Source organism: Sesamum indicum, linkage group LG3 (genome assembly GCF_026168435.1).
Source record: "Sesamum indicum cultivar Baizhima isolate 11 linkage group LG3, ASM2616843v1, whole genome shotgun sequence".
Classification (NCBI taxonomy): domain Eukaryota; kingdom Viridiplantae; phylum Streptophyta; class Magnoliopsida; order Lamiales; family Pedaliaceae; genus Sesamum; species Sesamum indicum.
In genome coordinates, this window is record NC_142659.1 from 21747020 (window position 1) to 21768416 (window position 21397).

At 34.3% G+C, this 21397-nt stretch overlaps 4 protein-coding genes across 6 annotated transcripts; all 4 read right to left on the reverse strand.

Annotated features, from left to right (window-relative positions):
* Window positions 1–90: 90 nt before the first annotated feature.
* LOC105158370 (protein KINASE OF THE OUTER CHLOROPLAST MEMBRANE 1) lies at window positions 91–3324 on the reverse strand. 2 transcript variants are annotated; one of them, XM_011075114.3, is made up of 5 exons: window positions 3172–3324; window positions 2177–2556; window positions 1985–2076; window positions 1413–1886; window positions 91–1292 (listed from the first exon to the last, which is right to left on the reverse strand). In XM_011075114.3, exons 2-5 carry the CDS (start codon window positions 2546–2548, stop codon window positions 332–334), a joined length of 1899 nt encoding a protein of 632 aa, XP_011073416.2. In that variant the 5' UTR covers window positions 2549–2556; window positions 3172–3324; the 3' UTR covers window positions 91–331. The 2 variants fall into 2 exon arrangements, with proteins under 2 accessions (XP_011073416.2, XP_011073414.2); XM_011075112.3 differs by having other exon boundaries at window positions 3055–3307.
* Window positions 3325–4399: 1075 nt separating this feature from the next.
* On the reverse strand, window positions 4400–7390 carry LOC105158371 (uncharacterized). Of its 2 annotated transcripts, none has more exons than XM_011075115.3 (5): window positions 6585–7390; window positions 6401–6497; window positions 5981–6080; window positions 5185–5273; window positions 4400–4807 (listed from the first exon to the last, which is right to left on the reverse strand). In XM_011075115.3, exons 1-5 carry the CDS (start codon window positions 6733–6735, stop codon window positions 4603–4605), a joined length of 642 nt encoding a protein of 213 aa, XP_011073417.2. In that variant the 5' UTR covers window positions 6736–7390; the 3' UTR covers window positions 4400–4602. The 2 variants fall into 2 exon arrangements, with proteins under 2 accessions (XP_011073417.2, XP_088735268.1); XM_088879142.1 differs by having other exon boundaries at window positions 5981–6083.
* A 148-nt stretch (window positions 7391–7538) lies between these two features.
* Window positions 7539–10963, reverse strand: LOC105158372 (PTI1-like tyrosine-protein kinase At3g15890). Its single transcript, XM_011075116.3, has 4 exons — window positions 10455–10963; window positions 10039–10186; window positions 8394–8656; window positions 7539–8319 (listed from the first exon to the last, which is right to left on the reverse strand). Exons 1-4 carry the CDS (start codon window positions 10496–10498, stop codon window positions 7701–7703), a joined length of 1074 nt encoding a protein of 357 aa, XP_011073418.2. The 5' UTR covers window positions 10499–10963; the 3' UTR covers window positions 7539–7700.
* Window positions 10964–14101: 3138 nt separating this feature from the next.
* On the reverse strand, window positions 14102–18058 carry LOC105158373 (uncharacterized). The gene is made up of 6 exons (XM_011075117.3): window positions 17890–18058; window positions 17758–17800; window positions 17573–17653; window positions 16778–16964; window positions 15086–15353; window positions 14102–14549 (listed from the first exon to the last, which is right to left on the reverse strand). Exons 1-6 carry the CDS (start codon window positions 17944–17946, stop codon window positions 14343–14345), a joined length of 843 nt encoding a protein of 280 aa, XP_011073419.2. The 5' UTR covers window positions 17947–18058; the 3' UTR covers window positions 14102–14342.
* Between the last annotated feature and the right edge of the window lie 3339 nt (window positions 18059–21397).

A 21397-nucleotide genomic window follows, 5' to 3' on the forward strand; every position in this document is an offset into this window, starting at 1 on the left:
CTATTGCATTAATATATACACATCACGTATATAAAATCTTTTCATGAATAAGATAGACGAGGTAGTTTTTTATACACATTGCTAATAAGCTTTAGGTTGTACATTCTTTTCAAAAGAGATGGAATTTACAAAATAAACACTTTTACAAGTCTTACAACTTTGCAAGGAGTGCAGATATATACAGGACCAGACGGACAAAGTTGTGATAGTTACAGAAGATATTACAAGCACTTCACAGTATTATATACAACTGACTTTAATTAGTTTCTCTAATGCATAAAGGGGTGCCAGCACTTGTGAGCACAACAATCCTATATACAGTGATGACATTTCACCGAGAATTAGAGACTGGCGTGCCTTCTTTGAAGAGGATATTTGCAACTGTTGGTGGAAGCCATGCTGCATTGGCACCGCTTTGGCCCTCTTGATTCTGCACATCATTCGGCTTCTGAGTCCTTTTCCGTTTATTTATTCTTACACCCACATTTCTTCCAACAAAGATCCCAAGCTTGGCGGCTGTGAATACACTGAATGCAATTGCTAGAGGTCGAACAGCCCAGTGAAAATCCTCAACAAGTTCGTACTTCTCCACAATACCTGGACAAGTATCAAAAGACACACGCTCCACTTCCTCAGGATTAGCCAAGAAACATGTTGATTCGTCTCTGAGAACAAATCTTCCTGGGAATCTAACTACGAGGCAACCATTCGGAAGAATTTGCGAAACTTTCCCACTGGCCCAAGCCCCTCCCCTTTTGTGAGGCCACTCAAATTGTGGAGTCCTGATATTAGCCTTCAACCTCACGAATTGACCCACCGAAAATGGATCCACCACTTTGACCTCAGAGGAATTCCCCCTCCAAAGAGTTTCTAGCCCTAAAAACCCAACACTGATACTTCCATCACGCTGTATGGAATGTAAAATTCCCAGAGATGAATGCTTGTCATTTTCTTTAATCAACCGCACCCAATCCCCCAATGCAAAACCAGAGGTCACCCTCTCTAGTGCTAAAATATTTACTCTGAGCTGGTTGTGCCTGTTAGGGATTTGCACCAGTACATATCCGTCCCGATCACTATCCTTCTCAATTCCAACTACAACTCCTTCAGTTACAGCTAAACTTAGAGGCTTGCAGGTGTTCAGAGCCTTCCTTGATCGAACTGTATCACCAACCTGAAGAGGATCTTTCGAGAGGAACCATGCGCTACATCCACTGCGAGGCAATTTATCTACAAACAAATTGCTTCCTGGACCACTCCATGATCCTTCATTATAAACAGCCTTCCTTGAGCTGCAAATGCAGAAGTTTAGTTTTAGAGGGAATCTTAAGGAACAGTGGAGAACTATGCGGAAAAAGACATTTCAAAGGACCATGGTGTGTGCTTGTGTGTGTTAAAGAGAGAGAGTATACCTTTCAAATGCTTGTAAAATGTCTGGCATTAGTGGTCGGTTGCGAAAATCATACTCAAAACAACCCTTGAGAACATCTTCTACTGCAGGAGGAAGACCACTTGGAACCTGTGGCTTTTCTTGATGAATTACAACTGAATGATGTATCTCTTCCACGGATCTGCCAAACCATGGTGGAGTGCCAGTCAGCATCTCAATCATGCTGCAGGCAAACCCCCAAGAATCAGTCTCATAGGATATTGGACCTCTTACTCCTGGCTGCCATTGTTCAGGTGCCATGTAGTTGGGGGTTCCAGGCCTGAATGCTAAATGCGGATCACGCCAGGCAATCCCAAGAAGTAGGTATGGGATCCCGAAGTCTCCAAGGACAACATGGTCATTTTCATCAAGAAGAAAGTTAGTTGGCTTAAGGTTTAGTACCAGGAAACCTATCTGGTGAAGTTGTTGAACTCTTCTGGCTAATTCTATGCCATACCTGAAACAATTTTAATTCTGTCCCCATGAGTAAGTGTACACTTAAGAACTTCGGGCTTTTTACAAAAAGGAACAGAAAACTAGTACTATGTCAGTTACCTCAGAACATCAGCTAGAGGAAGTTTTCCTCCTTTCAGCTGCCCCATTCGATCACCTATTGACCCCTCATAAGATTTTAAAGCTATGCAGATCTGTCAAAGAGACGACCTAGCAACTTAATGTCTTAATAGTAAAGACTACAAATAACGCCTTTACTCAGCTTAAATATTCACAATTCCAAAGAAGATTAACCTGGTCGGATACGACGGAGATACCATGCAACCAACAAACACCTTGCAATTGTCGGGACTTCAAATTTACCCATAGTTTTTCAAATTTATGAAGAAACTCATGCACATGATCCTTCTTTATAGGATCTAACATCTTAACTGCAACTTCATGATACTCATCATAATCCGAGGCTGATTGATGATGCGTCGCTACCCAAACAGCGCCAAAGAGCCCGTGGCCAATCCTATATTTAAATTTCAATGATGCAGGATCAATATATGAATTCGGCTGGGCTGGTGTAGCATCAACAGTTCTTAATTGATCGGGATCTCCTTCATAAAGCTCGTAATCAAAGGGAGCTACTGGTGAGACTGCGTATATCTGATCCGCCATTTCCCTCACTAGAACAAAGGTAGAGAAAAACAATCATACAAATTAACAAATAAAACCTAGAAATAGCCATACGCCCGTCATATATACCAATTAGCACATCCTTTTCCATTACTGAGAAACAGAAAATTACCAATTTCAAGAAATATTTATCTCTTTCACAAAAAAATTTAAACTAAAAAAAGATACAATAAGTGGCAAACCCTAAATTCTAACCAACTGTATAATATATAAATAACTTATTTCTCAATCTTCACCCAACATACTATTTCATCATCAAATTTCAATAGCTCCCTTTGAACTGAATTTGAAGTTTTCTACCATGTTAAGACAACCAAGGATCAGCAGCAAAAACAACACACATCTCCCAAGTTCTTCCACAAGCTACACAAATTGTTCGGACCAAAACCCAAGAATTTTTCCAACCGATGCATCAATAAAACGTCAAATTTTTTTTTTAAAAGATCAATAATTCAAACTAAGCGCCAAGACATCCACATAAGACGCACCTACACCAGTGAAGACATACGAGTCGAAAGAAGAAAGGCAGGCTTTTTCCTTGAAATTAGGAAAAGTAATAGAAAATACAAACAACGAGAGACTGTGAGAAGATAGAAGAGATTAACCCAGATGAGAGCGCTAAATCAAATGGAAGCCCTTCCCAACACCAACACGAAGAAGAAAGTGAACTCTGAGAGGGTTTCCACTTTCGACATTTGCTATTAGGAAAATAATTCGTTTTTTCTGTTTTCTGTATAACTAACGACATTTTTTATGTATACATAATTGTTATATAGTCTCTATTCTTTAAAATCACATTGTTATTAAAGGGATAATTATATTTACTCCCCCTTCTCATAGTTTATTTACACAAATTATCTCTATCTTTTACATAATTATAAAATCATCCATATGTTAAAAGCAAGAATAGTTTGTATAATGATTTTAATGTTTTTTGAAGGTATATTGTAGTTTTTAAAAAATGTAGGAATGGTATAAGTAAACGATGTTGATATTTCTAATGGAGGTATGTATAGTTTTTCAAAAGGTACAGATGATTTGTGCAAATAAATTATACATTAGAATGTGTAAAAGTAATTATCTCTATTATTAATCATTTATTTTACTATTATAAAAAAAAATCCCTGATGCCATACTAATTTTTTAATATGCAAATTTACGTTTTTAATTTTCTTGTAATAGTAATTTTAATATTTTAAATAAATTTATTGAAATACCTCTCGAACTACATATCAAAACTTTCTAACGCATTTTACGTTTCGAAATCAATATCCCATGACTAATAACAATACATCAAAAAATAAAATCAATTCTTTATAACTTTTAAATATTTGTGCACACACATTGTATATGTTGTGTAATGCTAATTTATTATAAATTTATAATATATGAGACGTAGCGTTTAAAAGATCTGCAGTTCATTGATATTTAAAAAATTTAGTGTGGTGGAATTAAATTGCACTTTTTTAAGTGCAAATGCAGATGATTTTTCTTAAATGATTACCTTCTCATTTGAAAAAAATAAATTGAATTGAAAAGAGTTAAGGATTAATACCTAAAACAATTTGTATTTATTTTGTAAAACAAGATTTGATGTGCATTTAAAATGAGAGAAAGAGGCAGAATATATTATTTTTATCTGAATAGATCTTTCAACAAATTACATTTAGCTAATTACGCCTAAACCCCTCACCCCCAGTCTCTTTGAAAATATAAAATTATATTTTTTTTCAATAAAATTTTAAAATTATACTTACACATTTGTTGGACTACTGACAAACTAAATATTTAATGGATATTTTTTTTCCAAAAATTGAAAGGAGAACTGAGAAGTAGACCTAAATGCAGATGAATAATGGGATAGAGTGATATTCACATTAAAAGTTGAATAAGAGTAGACAACCTCACTATTCACAAACTTCACCTTCCAAAACATCCTTCTCCTATGTTTCAATGCATACTACTACTTTAGCTGATTATAAGTCCTAAACAAGATTCATCAATGTCCAAACATACTACAAAGAAAGGGAAGTCCTTCAACCATAGTTCTTCACTTCCCATGCTTCTCGTTTCGAGTGTCGAAATCTTGAAAACGACAGCAAGTCGATCATGGAACGAGTTAACTTAGTACACTTTGGTCCAAAAAAAGCCAAGTCTTCTCCACAGTAGAAGTTCTTTAGGTCAACATGTTGATCTTCGATGCTCATGTGAAGATTCACTCGTGCATCACGAGAGTTTGTCCTGAAAAATTCGTTCATTTTCATTCTCATCACTCAGTCAAGAAATACGCTGATAAGATTGATCGTATATTGTCTGATCAAGACAAGGAATCAATGACAGACAATGTATCTAAGAAGCCAAATGCAGAAGCTGCAATTCTAAGTTTGAAAGAGAACCAATAAGAGTGAAGAAAGAGAGAATTGCTCTAGTGAAGATTTTATTATACGATCCTCATAACTGTATTTCCCACAAGCAAGGTAAGTTATGAACGATCTTATGAGTAACCAGTCGATGATAAAGCTATAGAAACATTAAGAGCATGAAGTTGCAAAAACTATATCTTCAGGTTAGTCAACTAGATACAGAAATCATGAGACTTATCATGTAGCTGTGCTTACTTAGAATGCTGTTTTGACTCGACACTCTCATTCTTGAGTTGCTGTTGAGTTGGTGCAAGATCAATCCTCAAATGCTGGATGAAGTGAAGCTGCGATATTAAAGCAAACGGTGAACCGAAGTGTTCTCACATGCCAGAGTATTATATATCAGAATACAGTACATTAAGCTGTGAAATACTAAAACCAACAGACAGATTTTTAGTTCAACGTATGGATCTGTTCGAAAAAGAAGAGCTACATCTAATGCATATTGGCTTATAGAGAACTTCTCATCTCGGGAAATCATCTTTCAACTGAGATTTGCGTGCAGTGACATGAAACAGAATTTATGATCACAATGGCCAGCAGAATGAAAGCTTGAACCAGAGTACTTAAGAGATATGTCCCCAGTTCTATTGAGCAAGTTCATAATGAAAAAGTGGTGAAACAACTGAACAACTTGAACAAGAGTCCTAGTACTTTATATTTGTCAGATACATTCTGCTCAAATTTTCAGACCTTTAAATTATATGAAGAAATCCTTTTCAAAACCAGATCCTAGAAGATGATGGTAGTCCTGTGTTTCAATACAAAATTTCAAATTCTTGTTCCGGAAAGAAGTTTAAAGCTGGACGGGCAATTGACAGGTGAAACTTTACAAGCAGTGCATGACAATAAGCCTATAATGGGAAAGAGGAAGTTCGAAGCAGGTTTTCAAGAATTTTATAGTTCCATTGTCTGACTGTTTGAACACTAAAGAACACAAACTTCTGATCCAGAGACAAAACAACGGCCACTAAGAGCCATAACCATTTACCTGATCACCGTCTTTGATCCCATAACTTTGAATGCAAGCTTTGTCACTGATTAGCTTCTGACCTTCATAACATAAACAAAAGTGGCTCCATACAAGGGGCCTGCTAGGCGAAAAGTCAGAAAAATCAATTCACAATTCTTATAACAATAAAAAAAGAGATTCTATCCTTGAAACAATTGAGCCCATCTCAAGAGACTCTCAAGAAAGCATAAGAGGCTTTAAACTTCTACTTTTCATATATGGAATCCATTTTCTTGGCATAGAATATTTTCATGCCAACGTCCTCAAGAAAAATACAATACGTGCTGCATTTTCAAAGGCCGAAAGTTGCAAATAATCACATCTTAACCATCCAATCCAACACACAAACAGATTTATCAAGATTTCACAAATGCACAATATATCAAAATTATCTCATACCATAATTTTTTCCGTTCATCCATCGGTGTAAGGCCAAATTCTTCCTCAATGGCTAATTTCAGCCTACCCACAGTAGCATTTCTTGCAACGTGAAAACCTGCAAAATCAACATCTCAACCACAATTCTTTCCAAAAACCAAAAAAGGGGATAAACCCTAAAAAGGGACAAAAACAGAGATTTTACTGAAAGAAGAGCCGTCCAACTTGAGAACAGAGAGTCTGAGAAGCTGCTCCGGAAGCCTTCGGTATGTGAGACTCCTGCTGTACAGTGAAAATGGGGTTGAAATCTTGGTGGGTCGATCTGTTTTCTCTGTTTTAGGCAAAACCTTCACCATTGAATCCAGTTCTTGAAAAATAATCTACTGCTTGTCTTCAAGATGAAGAAGAAGATGAGGCCGAAATTGTAGAGTAGGGAGTGTTTTTGTGGAGTGCAAATGGTGTGTGTTTTGAAAAGGTGACCGTTATATTTCTATGTTTTGTTTCTGGTGGCCTGGAGGGAATGTTTGGTAACCATCACGCATGCGCTTATGGAATTCTTTATACATTTGGAATGGATTTATCATTTATTTCATTGCCAATTATGCATAAGTGCAAAGTTTTGATGGAAATTGTTTTATTTCTGACCTAAATTCATTGTAAATTGGAACTACAAGGTGTTTTACAACAAGACATCAATACTTCTTGCTAGTAAATATTTGAACACGGATATTAGTACTTCTTAATCATAAATATCTGAACAGCCCATGCGCGCACATACTCGGCCATGAGCCTGCCAACTTCCCACAAAGTCCCGCCTACTGCCGATACCCAAGCATGCGGTGCCACATATACCAACACTGACTATCGATGATCAAAGCCTGCACATCCATCATCATACCATCTGTCGTGCATCGTCACCCAATCATTTCTCAATCCGCCAACTTTGTGTATCATGTGCTTCCCATCAGCCTAATGTTATGGTACCACCACTCGTGCCAGCAGTACCTATCAACTCTAACATATGCCTCGTGCCACCCCTGCTGACACACACTGCTGAATCTAATGCCCATGCCTGCTTCATTAGACCAGACGACTTTTCAAAGGAATAACATATCGTTATTCAAGAACTCTTGTTCGGACAGTTTACACCATCAGGGCATCCAACAAAAGTATAGCATAAGATAAAATTTTCAATATCATCACTCAAGACAAGTAATAAGTTTAAGAAATCACACAGCAAACTCGAAAATCACTTCAATTCTTTCCATGTTACATATTTCTTTCGCTAGCAAAAGTATTAAACAGATGTAGGATCCAGGACTCAGTCACTTCCTATTTCTTGTTTCTTTTCCTTCTCATCTGAGATAAGTTCGGATCTGCCGTTTTCACCAGAATCTGCAACCAGAGTGCTCTTGAACATTTCATCACTCTCTACAGCAGCAAACTTCTCTCTGTCTCCTTTCAGCAGGTCAACCACTTCAAGTATTGTTGGTCTTTTCTCGGGCCGATTACAGGCACAGATTAGTCCAACAAAGATGACCCTTTTCAACTCTTCTTCGATGTACTTCCCATCTAATCTTGGATCTGCAAGTTCGTTGAACTTTCTTTCACAAGCCAAAGGCAGGGCCCAGTCGGTGATGGTACGCTTCATTGTCGAACTGAGCTTCTCTAGAGGCTTCTTGCCGCTAGCAAGCTCAAGCAAAAGAATGCCGAAACTATAGACATCACAGCTCTCTGATGCCTTTCCCAACATTGCATATTCAGGAGCAAGATAGCCGAGTGTACCCTTTACTCTCGTGGTTACATGCGTTGCACCATCAGGTATAAATTTTGCAAATCCAAAATCGGCAACTTGGGCTTTGAAATCACTGTCTAGCAATACGTTGCTAGCTTTAATGTCTCTATGGATTATGTGTGGGGTTGCATAGTGGTGTAGATAGCTGGAATGGAGCAAGTGTTAGCTCAGTAGTATGGAACATAGTGAGAGCAAGTACAGCTGTATTTGAGTACTTACGCGATGCCCTCGGCAGCCCCAATAGCAATGTTCATCCGCCTGGTCCAGTCGAGATGGCATTCAGCAGAATGCTGCCCGTGAAGATGAGATAGTAAGCTCAGATTGGTCATGTAGTCGTATACAATCAGACGTTCTTGCCCTTCTGCGCAATAGCCGCGTAGAGTAAGCAAATTCTTGTGTCGTACTCGAGCAAGTATCTCGACTTCAACGGAAAACTCCATCTCCGCTTTGTTACTCCATGACTTCAACCTTTTTACAGCTATCTGTAGCAATATGAGTGAGAAAGAAATCAAGCATTTATAGCATAGAAGGGAAATGCATCCTAACTCACAGAAAGGAAACTGTTAAAACTATTACTACTAAGACTATGACAGTGGAAACTTTCGAACTCAGGGGAACAAAATGTGAAATACTTCTACTACTTCTAGGATTTGCAGGATAATAACCTATATATACTTTATTTGTTTATTTCGAAATTCTAGATCACAGGAGCTCTTTAGTACTTTAAACTTTAGCTATAGATGTTTTACGGTTTACCAAGTCAGAAACTAAGACAAACAACAACAACATGTGTCAATCCATTGTAATAGGTGAAGTGCTAGAGTGCTTGGAAAGAAGAGTGTTTGAGTGGCTGATTGGATGTTCCAACTATTCATCATCCTACGACGGGTTCATTCCACAATCCCTAAATGGCCATTACATAGACACGTTTACCTCAGTAACAAGAACTCTATTGCAGCAGAATACAAGGCAGGAAGTATGGTGTCTCTGAAAAAAATATTTCACCTCATACATTCTGCTGACAAGCTACTCAATTTCAGGCAAAAATAAATTCATTAAGTCGGAGAAGGATTTTGATTCACCATTGAGTTCATCTTTGTCTAATGCATGGAAGCAACAAAATCCCAATGTTTATGCTTCTCAGAATACCTTTCTCTTCAACAGAAAGTAGGGTATCCAGAACAAATAAAAGCACTTAGGATAATAAAGCACTTGACAACTACTTTTACATTGTGCTTAACTTAGCATCTTTCTCCACTCTACATCTTCCTATACATGTAGAAGTAGCATTGTAAGGACTAAAAACCCATATCCAAATATGCTGCCTCAGGATCTCGCATATTCGTTTTCATATCACCAGGCGTGAATGCAAATTGTATGGCCTGAATCACTGTTAAAGCAGCTACAATTAGATGTCAAGATGAAAACAAGAACAACATGAATTCTTCATCTTTACTTTTAAAAATGTTATATTAAAGATAACAGAACCAGATAAAGAAAGCTCAAAGGTTGTGTATGAACTGGGGCAGTTTGTGGCGAACAATCACCTACACTGATACTTTGTAAATATATGACGATTATTTCTTTTATTCGTGAAAATCTCTCAGTGAAAGTCAAACTATTAGCAAAGACCGCAAATATTTGTGATGCACTTGCACAGAGACCAATCTTTACAGCTTACAACACCTCTGTTTGTCAAATTAATATCATCCTGTAGCACCAATTACTATTTCTTGGACATCTAACATTGGGATGAGGTCCGTCGAAACATAATCAATCAATACAGAAAAATGCAAAATTCAAATGCACACAGGTGAAAATTTCAAGAACTACATAAATTGTATGAGGAGCACTCTCTGCTTACTTGAGAACCATCCCAGAGCTGACCCCAATAGACACTGCCAAATCCACCTTCTCCAAGCTTGTTATCGTAGTTAAAATTATTCGTAGCCAATTGCAACTCCTTCAGGGAAAAGATCCTCCATGTTGCCTCCTTTTTCCCTTGGTTTTTCCTGTTCAAATTCAAGACTTCACTTTACATGTTGGAAGCAGTAAACTAGACTCCTAGTGCTCATCCATATTTCAATTGCCTTAATCTCCCTAAGCATTTGTGCAGCCAAGAACATAAAAACAGAAGCATCATCAATCAATCAAACAGTGGGATTCTCCTCTATAAACCTCAATCAAAACCACACCACAAAAAAGCCACTTTCAAGAAATTCAAACAACAAAAACCAACAGATATGGGCATTGACCAAACATTAACAACAAAACACATACCGATCTGAACCCTTTACACAACAAAACAACGAGCGAAAACCCATTATCTTTCCAGCACTCGACTGCCAAAATCCCACCTTTCTTGAAAATTTCACCAGGACTTATTGATACTTAGCTGTAGCAGCCATCAAAGCCCCTTCCTCTTCACTAAAAACCCATCAAATATAATTAAAACCCATAACTTCAAACCTTCTGCTCCTGCTGCTTTTAATGTTCAACGCCACCAACTTTAAAGATTCAAAGAAAATGGAACACTTTTTCTTGGTTTCCAACCAGGCCCTTTTGATGGCAGCAGATGTTTTACCGCTTTCTATTGATTTAAATACACATTCATTAATTGAGCAATTGTACTCGGAAGGAATATCAGAGCACAAGAGGAAAAGTAGAAAAGAACAAAGCTTTTATTAAATCAAATTTCAAACGTAAAGCTGATTGGATTTTAGATATTGGTGCGTAGAGATGGGAATATTGGTAACTTATGGAAGTGGTGCGCGTGGGGCTTTCTGTGTGTAAACTCATTTATGTTTGTGCACTTTGCGTTTGAATCTTACTTTTTATAACGTTTAATTGGGACATAATTTTGATTATTTCACTTTGATCCCCGAATTTCGTATGTTTTATTAATTTGAATACTATAGGTTGTGCTAATGAGACCTAATTCAATTAACGAAATTATGGTCTCATGACCTCAAACTCCACTTTATACATGAAATCTTTATTAGATATTAATATCCGATATAAATAATTGTAATCAATTTATTTCAATTAATAATAATATATTACTCTTACTTCAAAAAAAAAAAATTGAATACAACCCACCCTAATTATATTTCATTGACACCTTGTAGCCTTAATATTGTGTATTTTTGGTAATTTTTGCAACTTAAAATGCAAATTCTTGACAATTTTCACCAGAACCAATTTTCAGTGGATATCGATCGAAAAGTCCAAAGAAGAAAAAAATCAGCATGGCCAATTTTGTATTTTTAATAAAAGTGGATGAAAAATATAGAGTTACTACATCGAATGAAAATACAAAATACAAAATTGGCCCTATTGATTCTTTTCTTTGGATTTTCCGATTAAAGCCCAACCAAAAATTGATTCGGGGTGCAAATCACCAAGAATTTTGTATTTCAAAATTGTAAATTACCAAAATTACAATTTAAAGGTGTAAAGTCCCAATGGAGTATAATTAGAGGGGGCAATATGCCAACTGTTCTTTCATTATTGGGTCGAATTTTTTTTTTATTAATTAGTTGCACGTCACCTTGATTTAATTTTGAAGCTCAAATTCTATTAAAATAAAGTAAACATGACCTTTATATTCTATTTTTAAGAGGTGGGAACGAGAAAAATAGATGATATTGTCTCTATCAACGTCATATGAATGTGATGTGCAATTTTCAGCCTGAAAATGGTGAAATGCAACCAACTAAGCCCTTTTGGGGATGAAGCTCCTCTTTCATGTTTTTGTGGGGGGAATTTGTCAAAATGTATTTTCTTGGGGGTTGAAACGCAATTTACTCAAAAATAAAGAACTTACAAAATAAAAGAGAATTTTTATTAAAAAAAAATGAAATGCTAATTAGTCTCTCTTTAATACTACAGTTTAGCCATTTTATCTTAAAATATTTTCTCCCATTTTTTCCCCTAAAATCTATTCTTTAAAAAATCGTAAAAAATAACATCTGTAAATTCAGTATGCCTACCAAATAAGCTCAAATTTTTTGGTAAAAAATGTGGTAATTTCATAAATGTTGTCACGAGGAATAATTGAAGTAAATAATTCAACTTAATTATATTTGGGGGAGTTCATCATACATAAGAATGTTGAAAATGGACTACTTAATTGATTTACTATGAAGTGCTACAAACTAATATGAAAATATTTATCTTTGTAGAGTAGATTTTGTAGCTAAGTGCAAGAAATTGAAATTGAAATGCCTTTGGACCCTACTAATATATATTCACTTTAGTCTAGAGCAATAAATGAGAGTTGGGCATATTTTTAAATCCGATTTAATTTAAAATTTTTAAATATTTGATTGTGATGTATCATTAATTAATAAATATCTGATTAATAAAAAATTTAACTTATGTCTAATAAAAGACACGTACACCTCTTGAATATAGTTTATTTAAGTGGACATGCGGCCAATTACTTCCCCTTAAAAAAGAAAAAGTAGACAAATGGTTGCCTTATGCCAGATTTATTAAATGAGCTAAATTGATTTACTAATTGTATGTGAACATTAAAGCACAATTAAAATATACTGCCATATATATATGCTGATGAACAAATAACTACAAGCTTTAAATTTGAACTTTGCTTCGACAATTAAGCTTAATTTAAACAATATTGATGCTCTCATTAGGGAGATGATGTGGAGCTTATAATTTGTTAAAACACTTTGTAAGCAATCGATGTGATACGATTACCTACAAATATTAGCCTCAAGATGAGGGGCTTAGTACGACCACATGATCTTTCCACATACAGCATCAATAATACAACATGCGACGTGATTGGTAACCTATTACATGAGGTATTATTTGTTTTGATTTCGTATAGATTTTATCATGAAAAAGCAATTCGTTAGGGACATGAGATCATAATGACTTATAAGTCGTTCAAACTCTTTATTTGCACGTAATCTGGGACAGTTGTTGCCTATATCAAATATTTCAATAATATTTGACTCAACTCGATTTATTTGCATAAGAGAGTAATTCATTCCACTCTAACATATATATATACACACATGCACTCATACATATAATATGGTTTAAGGGTAAATTACAATAGACTCTTTTGAAATTTGTCATAATTACAAACATTTCCACATTGTTTAAAAAAATAAAAATACATCTTTAAAATTAACGGGCGTCTAACAAATACCCATACAATTTATTGTTTTAAAAAAGCATTCGTTAAACGGTCATAAATTACAAAAAGTATTTATAATTTTTCAAACAATAATTATTTTTTTATAATTATAATAAATGTTAGAAAAGCTGGTTATAACATGTCCTTTGTTTTAATTGAAAATCATGAAGAAGAGAATATCCGGTTAACAAAGGAAGTTAAATGAAGACAACTATATTGTTGGCTCACATGGGAGTAATTTAATTATTTAGTTTGTTTAATTTATGAAACAACCGACCATAGTTAGTGGCATGCTTCACCTTTCACCTGCACCATGATATAGATGTATATATAGACCACTACTTCCTCAGTTGGTAGGCCTACCAATCATTGGTATCAGATTATAGCATCGGTGAGGCAAAGTTTTCAACTACTGCATCTGCCACTACCATATTTGCCTAAACATTTTTGCTATATTTAGTAGTTCTTGAGGAATGGTGAAGATTTTTGGACTAAGATCTGCACCCTACCCGAACCGGATTCAAGTCTGACCCGAACGCCGTCCTCGAAGGTTCTTGTGATTCTGGGTTAAGCTCGAAGTTCCTTCATATCAAAAAATCTCATCACTGATGAAGAACGACCCCCAAGCTCGACTCAGATCAGATATGTGATAAATATCATTGTTTGTGAAACAATAATGAGCATCTTCATACTCATTTTAGCAAAGCACACACAGAAGCTGAAAGGCAAATAAAATACCTTAACCTGAACACAAAGATAAAGCTGATCCAAAATAATGCTATATATCTCAGTATTCACATTTTGATCCATCAAAGGGTGTGGAGAAAGAGCACATGATTTAAAACCATAACACTGTCAAAAATGAATGAATACAGTGTATGCATATAGGTTTGCAAAGGAATGGAATCACCACTAAATCCCCTTCCCCCCACCCCTATCTTTGTCTCTCACAAGCGCGGTCTATAACATGTTGCAGGCACTTGAGATCGTAGTTGTTGTTATACAGTGACAGTGAACAAGTAGAATTTGAGCACCAAAGCAAGAGCCAACTGCAACAAGAAGATAGCAGCTACGATCAGGAACCAACTTTCACCAGCAGAACTAATGTGGGTTTTGAGGTTGAGGGCAACAAATGTAGCAGACATGAAGCCAGCTACACCAGCAATAACCCATCTAAAGATTTCCTGAGGAACAACAGATAAACACTGCAACAAATAGGAACCATATTGTCAGCAAACAAAACCCATAAGGAAAATAAAGGTAATAAAAGAACAGCAGGAAATAATTATGAGCATTTTAATAGGTTGAAACATTTGCAACAGAGAGAAAATTTTTAATACAACTTTCATTTTGAGCAAATATGCAAATTCTGACACAGTTAAGCTCAATACTCCAGGGGACTCACTTTTCCACAGATCGAGATATTCTGGAAGCTTCAGTAAAAGTATTTCTAACAGTTCAGAAAAGTAATTTTCAGCAATTGACTGACTACCAGCCAGCGACTGAAGCAGGAAACATATGCAATCACTGCACCAAATATTAGCTATTCGCCATTCTAACTACACAACAAAAAACACCCACCACTAATGGAATAAGGTCGAGAATAAGCTATCTAAATTATAATAAAATCAAATAACACTATGAAATCACATCTACAGCCACATAATTGGTTACAGGGGAAACTCCAAATTGATGTGAGAGAAAAAAAACTATGCGCAAAATAATGTAATGTGTATCTTACCAAAGCAGGAACAAATACAAACAGCGAGTAGCCATACAGACAAAGTAGCTGAACAAAGCCAGCTGGAGCAGAGAAGTATTTGAGGATTATATACAAGCCAAGAGGCACTATGGTGACATAACCATAGAACAAACCAGCAGACCAAGTCATCAGATTGATATCATAGTCCCATTCCTTCTTTTGCAGTTTGTGTGCTAAATAGGTAACAAATGTACCAATGGAAGCCGCCACAAATATCAGCGTAGTGCAGATCCAAAAGGGCCCGTACCTATACAGCATGATGGATTAACAGCAAAACCAAATTTTGACAGAAAAGATAACAACAAACATGTAATAGATTGCTCTGATTAACATCTATGATCTAACTCAGCAACAGAATCAAGATGAGGCAAAAAGTTTATTTAATAGCTCATGCACAAGCTATGCACACGGAACGAGATTACTCCGCCGCAGGTGATGATATAAGAATTATAGAAGCATGAGCTGGAAAAAACAGTTCAGAATGGAGTTAACTAATGCTTCTCTTGTTTAACTGTCTAGACGTAATCCTATTATCTCATCCCTTAGGAACATATCACACCCTAGCCCTGCCTTACTAAAAATAACAGCTAGATTTATAATCAGGAGGAACATTCACACCCCAGAAAATCCACTAAACAAGATGGCATGTCCCAAGTTTTGATTATTGTGTGATTCTCAGGTATAAAAGCTAAGGAATGAGCCTTTGCTTCTATCATGATCATCAATCCTGAAGAACAAAATACACTATTTGTGACACTAAAACGTGATAGAGAAAAGGAAATGGTAGAATCAAGGTCGACCACTTTTTGAGACATTTGTAAGACTACAATGGATTACTGCAGCATCTGGAAATATAGCGCCTCTTCAAATCTCCATGTAACCGTAAAACATATTGAATATAAAGTAGTATATGCCCACGTTAGCTCCAGACAACAAGGAGTGCAATAAAATGCTCAACCAAGGAATAATTAAGCTACTAGCCTGCTGAGCCCTGCAACCTCAGAAACCACGTAATTGTGTATTTGAGAAATATGAATTATATCTTACTGCTCAGATTATCATACTGACAAGAGCAAGACAAATACCAATGGAAAGGCTCAAGGAAAGACAGTGATGCACTCTAACTGAGAAAAGATATATACATGAGACAAATGGGAAAAAATGCCAAAGTGGAATTTGTACCCTTAGTACATGAAAGTGTGAAAGGAAAAAACAATGAGGAAAAAAGGCCTTGCCAACAAAAATCAAAAGTTAACGAACAAAGCAACAAAGATGCGGCAGAATTTAGAGCTTTCAGTAAGTTTCGTTACATCTAAAATAAGTAATTAAAATTCTTCATAGTTATTTTGTTGCTGAACACAATAGACAGCCCATCATGGCAAGCATACAACCATGTCCTAGAAGATTAAAGAAAAGAAAGTACCACATATGGTGAACCAATAAACAATACCATTTGCTCTCTACTATTTCCAACAGGAGTAGTGGCTGGAACCTTTTTCTTGGGTATATACATGAAAACATCCATTATAAATATGTTTGTTATTCCATTCCTGACTCTGTTTATGATTCGACCTTTATAATTACAAAACAACAAGTACCCAGACCCATTAATTATGTTCTAGTGTAAACTATATTCCACCCCAAGAATAAGTCTGATATAGCAAAACTTACAAATCTGGGTTGTTAGCAGTCTTCTCGGAGAAGGTTCCTCTGAAAGGAAAGAGGGAATCTTTTATCCTCTCTAGAACATCAGACGTGTCAACATCAAAATAAGGTCTGTATGCAGCAATTGTGAAGGATCGAAACCAACCACTTTGCTGGGGCTCCTCAGAACCAGAATTAGGTTTCCCAAATGTATCTAATTCAGCAAAGAGAATGAATATTTAGAAATCCCCCTAAAATCGTAACAGTAGAACAATAGAGAAGCAACAGTAATTGCAAAGTACTCAGATAAATATGTGGGGAGGAGAAAAGGAAAGTCTCTGACAGGAATTTTAACAAAATTCTGCATATTGCATACACATTCACTTTCCATCTTTCTCGTTGTCCGGGAGAGTGGGAAGGTTGAGAACGTCTAGCACAGATACATGTGAACACTAAAAGCAACAAAAGGAACAGCCACCACTGATCAGCTTTCTGATTACATGCTCCACAAATGCAACTAACCCTTTGCAGATAGTCTATCTTAAAATTGGAAGGCCCCAATCATTAGTCAGGCGTTAAGGGCTGTTCCTTGTCTCCTCTGGTCATTATTCATAGGCTTCATTAACCTAATGATCTGTGATCCTGGCAGTTCAAATTTCTAACTCCACCTCAATTAATACCACAAAAACGGAACCCAACTCAAACTATGATCTACACAAAGAAACCAGAAACGCAAACAGAAATCTCTAAACTATCTCTACTCTCTCAATTCAAATGAAAATCACATTTCAGCCTCAGCTAACTCAAGAAATAAGAAAATACCGTCGGCATCTCGAGGGGGTCGTGCGGCCCCAGAGATCTTCCCTTGACCTCCCGTCGGCGGAAATGTCTGCAGATTCGAATCTGGACATAACATCACCACCCAACAAAACCCAATTTAATCAAAACATACTCCCCCTTACAATGATCAAATAGTACTTAAATTACAAGCAACAAAATAGAGATACCAGTAAATTTCACGGCAACATGGGAAGGCGGATCGCCAACTGCCTGCGACAGCAAGAACCTCAACAGATCAATCAAAGTACGGAAACCAGATCTAGGATAAAAAAGATAAGAATAACAGAGGAGAACGTTACCGGAACAGATCCGGAGACATTTTGATTGTCGATGGAGGTATAATTGCCGGACATCATCCTGGCTTCAATCCGTTTGTCGCCAAATTATACTCTCCGTTTGGTTAAATTGTGTGTATACAGCTGAAGTTGGGGAGAAAAGGAGAAAAATAGATAGAATGTGTGTATATTCGTAAACATTTAATGCGCTCACATTTTTCTGCGGGCCCACTCTAATTCAGCGAAATACGATCTCTAGATTATGCAAATTTCAAAGTAATACTAGTACAAAATCCACGTACAATATTTTTAATTTTATTCGTGACTATAATAATAAATATTTAAAAAAAAATTGAATAAAAATTATCTATATATAATAAAACTATCTCTATTAGTGGTTCTAATAAAAATTAGATAAAATATCAATTTTATTTAATTGAATGAGTTATTGTTAATTATTTAGGAAAACGTCTAGAAAATCGAATATTTTTTTATATATTTTTCTTAATTTAAATCATGGTCTGTTTATGTTACAATATTGCTGATGGAATATAACCGTAGTTCATTTGTCTTTTATGAGTGTCGATACCTTAATGTATGCTACTTATATGGTATCTCTCTAACTACATTTACAAAATATCCTATATTTTCAAAATTACGTTTTTTGTTTTGTGTTTTATTTCATTCATAAAATTTACCTACTTGACCTCAATTGTGAGGTTATATTTAAAATAAAAAATAGATTAATATTATACACTCCAAGAGCATTATAATTCTGTAACATTTGTAAAAACTCTCCTCCATTTACACTGTTTCTCCACTCTAACATATTAGAATTTCTCCCTATTTGTTTTATATTAAATAAATAAGGTAAATAATTACTAATAAAAATAAAAAATAATTTTATTTCATTAAGTGACAAAATAAAAAAAACTATTATAAAGCAAACATGTGTTTTAAGAATAAATAAATAAAACTTATAGATAATTTAAATTTTAAAACATAATTAGTATTTAATAAATAATTTAAAGGTAAAAGTGATTGGAAAAAAAGACATGACAAAAGAGAGGGATTCATCATTTTTGAAATGCCATGACATTAATATCTTTTCTTGATATTTATTTTAATGCAATTCTTCATTAAGTAATGAAAAAAATGTGAAGTTCGAAAGAGAATTTATCGTGCCAGTGTAGCGTATTTTGTGCTAGAGAAATCTTCAGCAAAATATATTAAAATTTTATATTATTATATATATACTAAATAATAACTGGATTTATTTTATTGCCATTCCAAAGCAGATGAATTTTCATCTGTGTAGCGCACTTTGTGCTGGAGAAATCTTTGGCGAAATATATAATAATGTCGTATTATTGGATATAATGAACAGTAACTAAGTTTAAGAAATCTTAATTTATAGGATAAATACATATATTTTGGATAAACAAGGTTTATTCTATATATTTAGAAAAAAAATAGATAAATAAATAATATTGATTAGATTAAATTTTGTTTAAACAGCTAGTACATATGAAACTCATCCTAAATAGTGAAAAATAAAATAAAAAATAAATCTGCTAAAAACTTGTTGAATTTGCCAGTCTTTTGCCTCATACGTCTTTATACGATAATACATATGAGAAGCTATATCTTCACCTTTATAAAGGTAGTTTAGTATGATCTGTTTTGCCTGGAATAAGTCTGGTCTATTTCACAAATTTATAAGCTCTTTAAAAAAAAAAAAAAAGAATTCCCAACTTATATTCAAAATCTTAACAAACTCCTTCAATTTCGATTGTACTAATTACAAAATCATCATTACTTTTTAAATTATATTGTTTTATTTTTTCCAGAACACTTTTTAAGAGCTTATTTGTGAAATAAAATCTAACATCTTATAAGTTCTAAATATAACCTATAAGATGTTTTAAATAAAGTTAGTCAAACACCATCTTATTTTATGCATGAGTGTAATTACATCATTACATCGATATCCACAAAAATCAACCATTATAATAATATATCCATCATTAATATCCTAAATAACAGTTAAAGTACAAAAAAATAATAAAATAATAAATTACAATAATATCATATAAAAAGAGATAAATATCTATATACTTGATGAAAAATTGAAACCCCTCACCATATCTTAGACGAAACATGTCCCACGAAGCTAAGACGGTATTTGGTTGAACTTATAAAGTTTTTAAAATATCTTATAAAATATTCGGGGGCTTATAAAATGGTGAAAGTGCAGAGAAAAAAGCTTATAAGCGCCCTTAAGAAAAGCACGAAGTTCCTAATTTATTTTAATTTTTTTAACAAATTCCTTTATTAGTAAAGGATTAATCAGTGTCACCATCTATAATAATTACGAATATCGACACGATGTTATTTTGATTGGAGGGTTGAATTCAAAATCCAGCAATGTACTTGATATGATACGAATCTCCTCTTACAACACAATTAATGCACAGCAAATACCCCGATATTTTGTCAGAATTTCTTTAATGAGGCGGTTGAGGTGTATGTTGAATGTTAATAAAATATTTAAAATGTTAAGATGTTATAGTACCAAATTGTCTTAAAAATTGATGGATATAAAGTCAATAATTTTAAATCCCTACTAACAAAATATTTAAGTTTGTTTGGGTAATTTTAAATTCATTATTTCATTATATAACTCTGAAAATAAAAATAAATAAAGTTAACAATTAATCATAACCCAACACACAATCTCACAAAGTAGACTATTAAGATTAATAATTATGTCATCAAATTCCAATCCTCCACATTCATTGGGACCACACTGTCATCATTGAATTATATCATCATCAATAATATAAAATGCAATAAAGCCCTTTAATAATCATTTATATAAAAAAAACGTCCTTCAATAATCAATAATTAATACCAACCCCTAAAAGATTAAAATAAATAAATAAAAAGACCCCTTAAAAGGATAATACTAAGTTGTTTTGGTACCATATGATCTAAGAGAGATCTCGACCCCTCATCTTGTAGATTTTATGTAAAATTTCATCTGATCTATTAATTAAATTAATAATTACATCATAACTATTTATACTTATTTATATATTAATACTTTTTTTTACACTTTTGTATAACTAGTCAATACTTCGAGTCAAAACATGGGAGCGTTGTATTTATGAAAAGATAAATAAATACAATAATGAATAATCTGATATTTAAATTCAATGTAATCAATAAATTTAAAAGTACAAAATGTATATATAATGGATATAAAAATAGATTTACATCATAATAATAACTAAATTTATTTAGAAAAATGAGTGGATTTTTTTGGATAAAAATAAGTAGACTTATGTAATTTCTAACAAAAATATAAAATAATTTAAAATCATACTACTAACTGATTTATTCAAAATATCTGGTGGATTCATTTGGATAAATATTATTATATATTTATCTAAATTTAAATAAAAAATATATGTGTAGATATACTTAAATAGCGTACGTATTTTTATTTTCTTATACCGGACACCATGGT

What these genes read in the sequence shown, in the direction of transcription:
- LOC105158372 (XM_011075116.3), bottom strand. Translation starts at nt 10,498, where the DNA reads ATGGGTTTTCGCTCGTTGTTTTGTTGTGTAAAGGGTTCAGATCG. An exon ending in TGTGTAAAGGGTTCAGATCG is followed by an intron (nt 10,187 to 10,454) that starts GTATGTGTTTTG and finishes GAATTTGAACAG; the next exon opens with GAAAAACCAAGGGAAAAAGG. An exon ending in GGGGCTGCCGAGGGCATCGC is followed by an intron (nt 8,320 to 8,393) that starts GTAAGTACTCAA and finishes GCTCCATTCCAG; the next exon opens with CTATCTACACCACTATGCAA.
- LOC105158370 (XM_011075114.3), bottom strand. Translation starts at nt 2,548, where the DNA reads ATGGCGGATCAGATATACGCAGTCTCACCAGTAGCTCCCTTTGATTAC. An exon ending in TCTCCGTCGTATCCGACCAG is followed by an intron (nt 2,077 to 2,176) that starts GTTAATCTTCTT and finishes TCTCTTTGACAG; the next exon opens with ATCTGCATAGCTTTAAAATC. An exon ending in ATTTTACAAGCATTTGAAAG is followed by an intron (nt 1,293 to 1,412) that starts GTATACTCTCTC and finishes CTGCATTTGCAG; the next exon opens with CTCAAGGAAGGCTGTTTATA.
- LOC105158371 (XM_088879142.1), bottom strand. Translation starts at nt 6,735, where the DNA reads ATGGTGAAGGTTTTGCCTAAAACAGAGAAAACAGATCGACCCACCAAG. An exon ending in GTTGGACGGCTCTTCTTTCA is followed by an intron (nt 6,498 to 6,584) that starts GTAAAATCTCTG and finishes TTGATTTTGCAG; the next exon opens with GTTTTCACGTTGCAAGAAAT. An exon ending in GAGTCAAAACAGCATTCTAA is followed by an intron (nt 4,808 to 5,184) that starts GTAAGCACAGCT and finishes CGAATTTTTCAG; the next exon opens with GACAAACTCTCGTGATGCAC.
- LOC105158373 (XM_011075117.3), bottom strand. Translation starts at nt 17,946, where the DNA reads ATGATGTCCGGCAATTATACCTCCATCGACAATCAAAATGTCTCCGGA. An exon ending in TGTTGCCGTGAAATTTACTG is followed by an intron (nt 17,654 to 17,757) that starts GTATCTCTATTT and finishes TGTTATGTCCAG; the next exon opens with ATTCGAATCTGCAGACATTT. An exon ending in TTGTATTTGTTCCTGCTTTG is followed by an intron (nt 14,550 to 15,085) that starts GTAAGATACACA and finishes TATTTGTTGCAG; the next exon opens with TGTTTATCTGTTGTTCCTCA.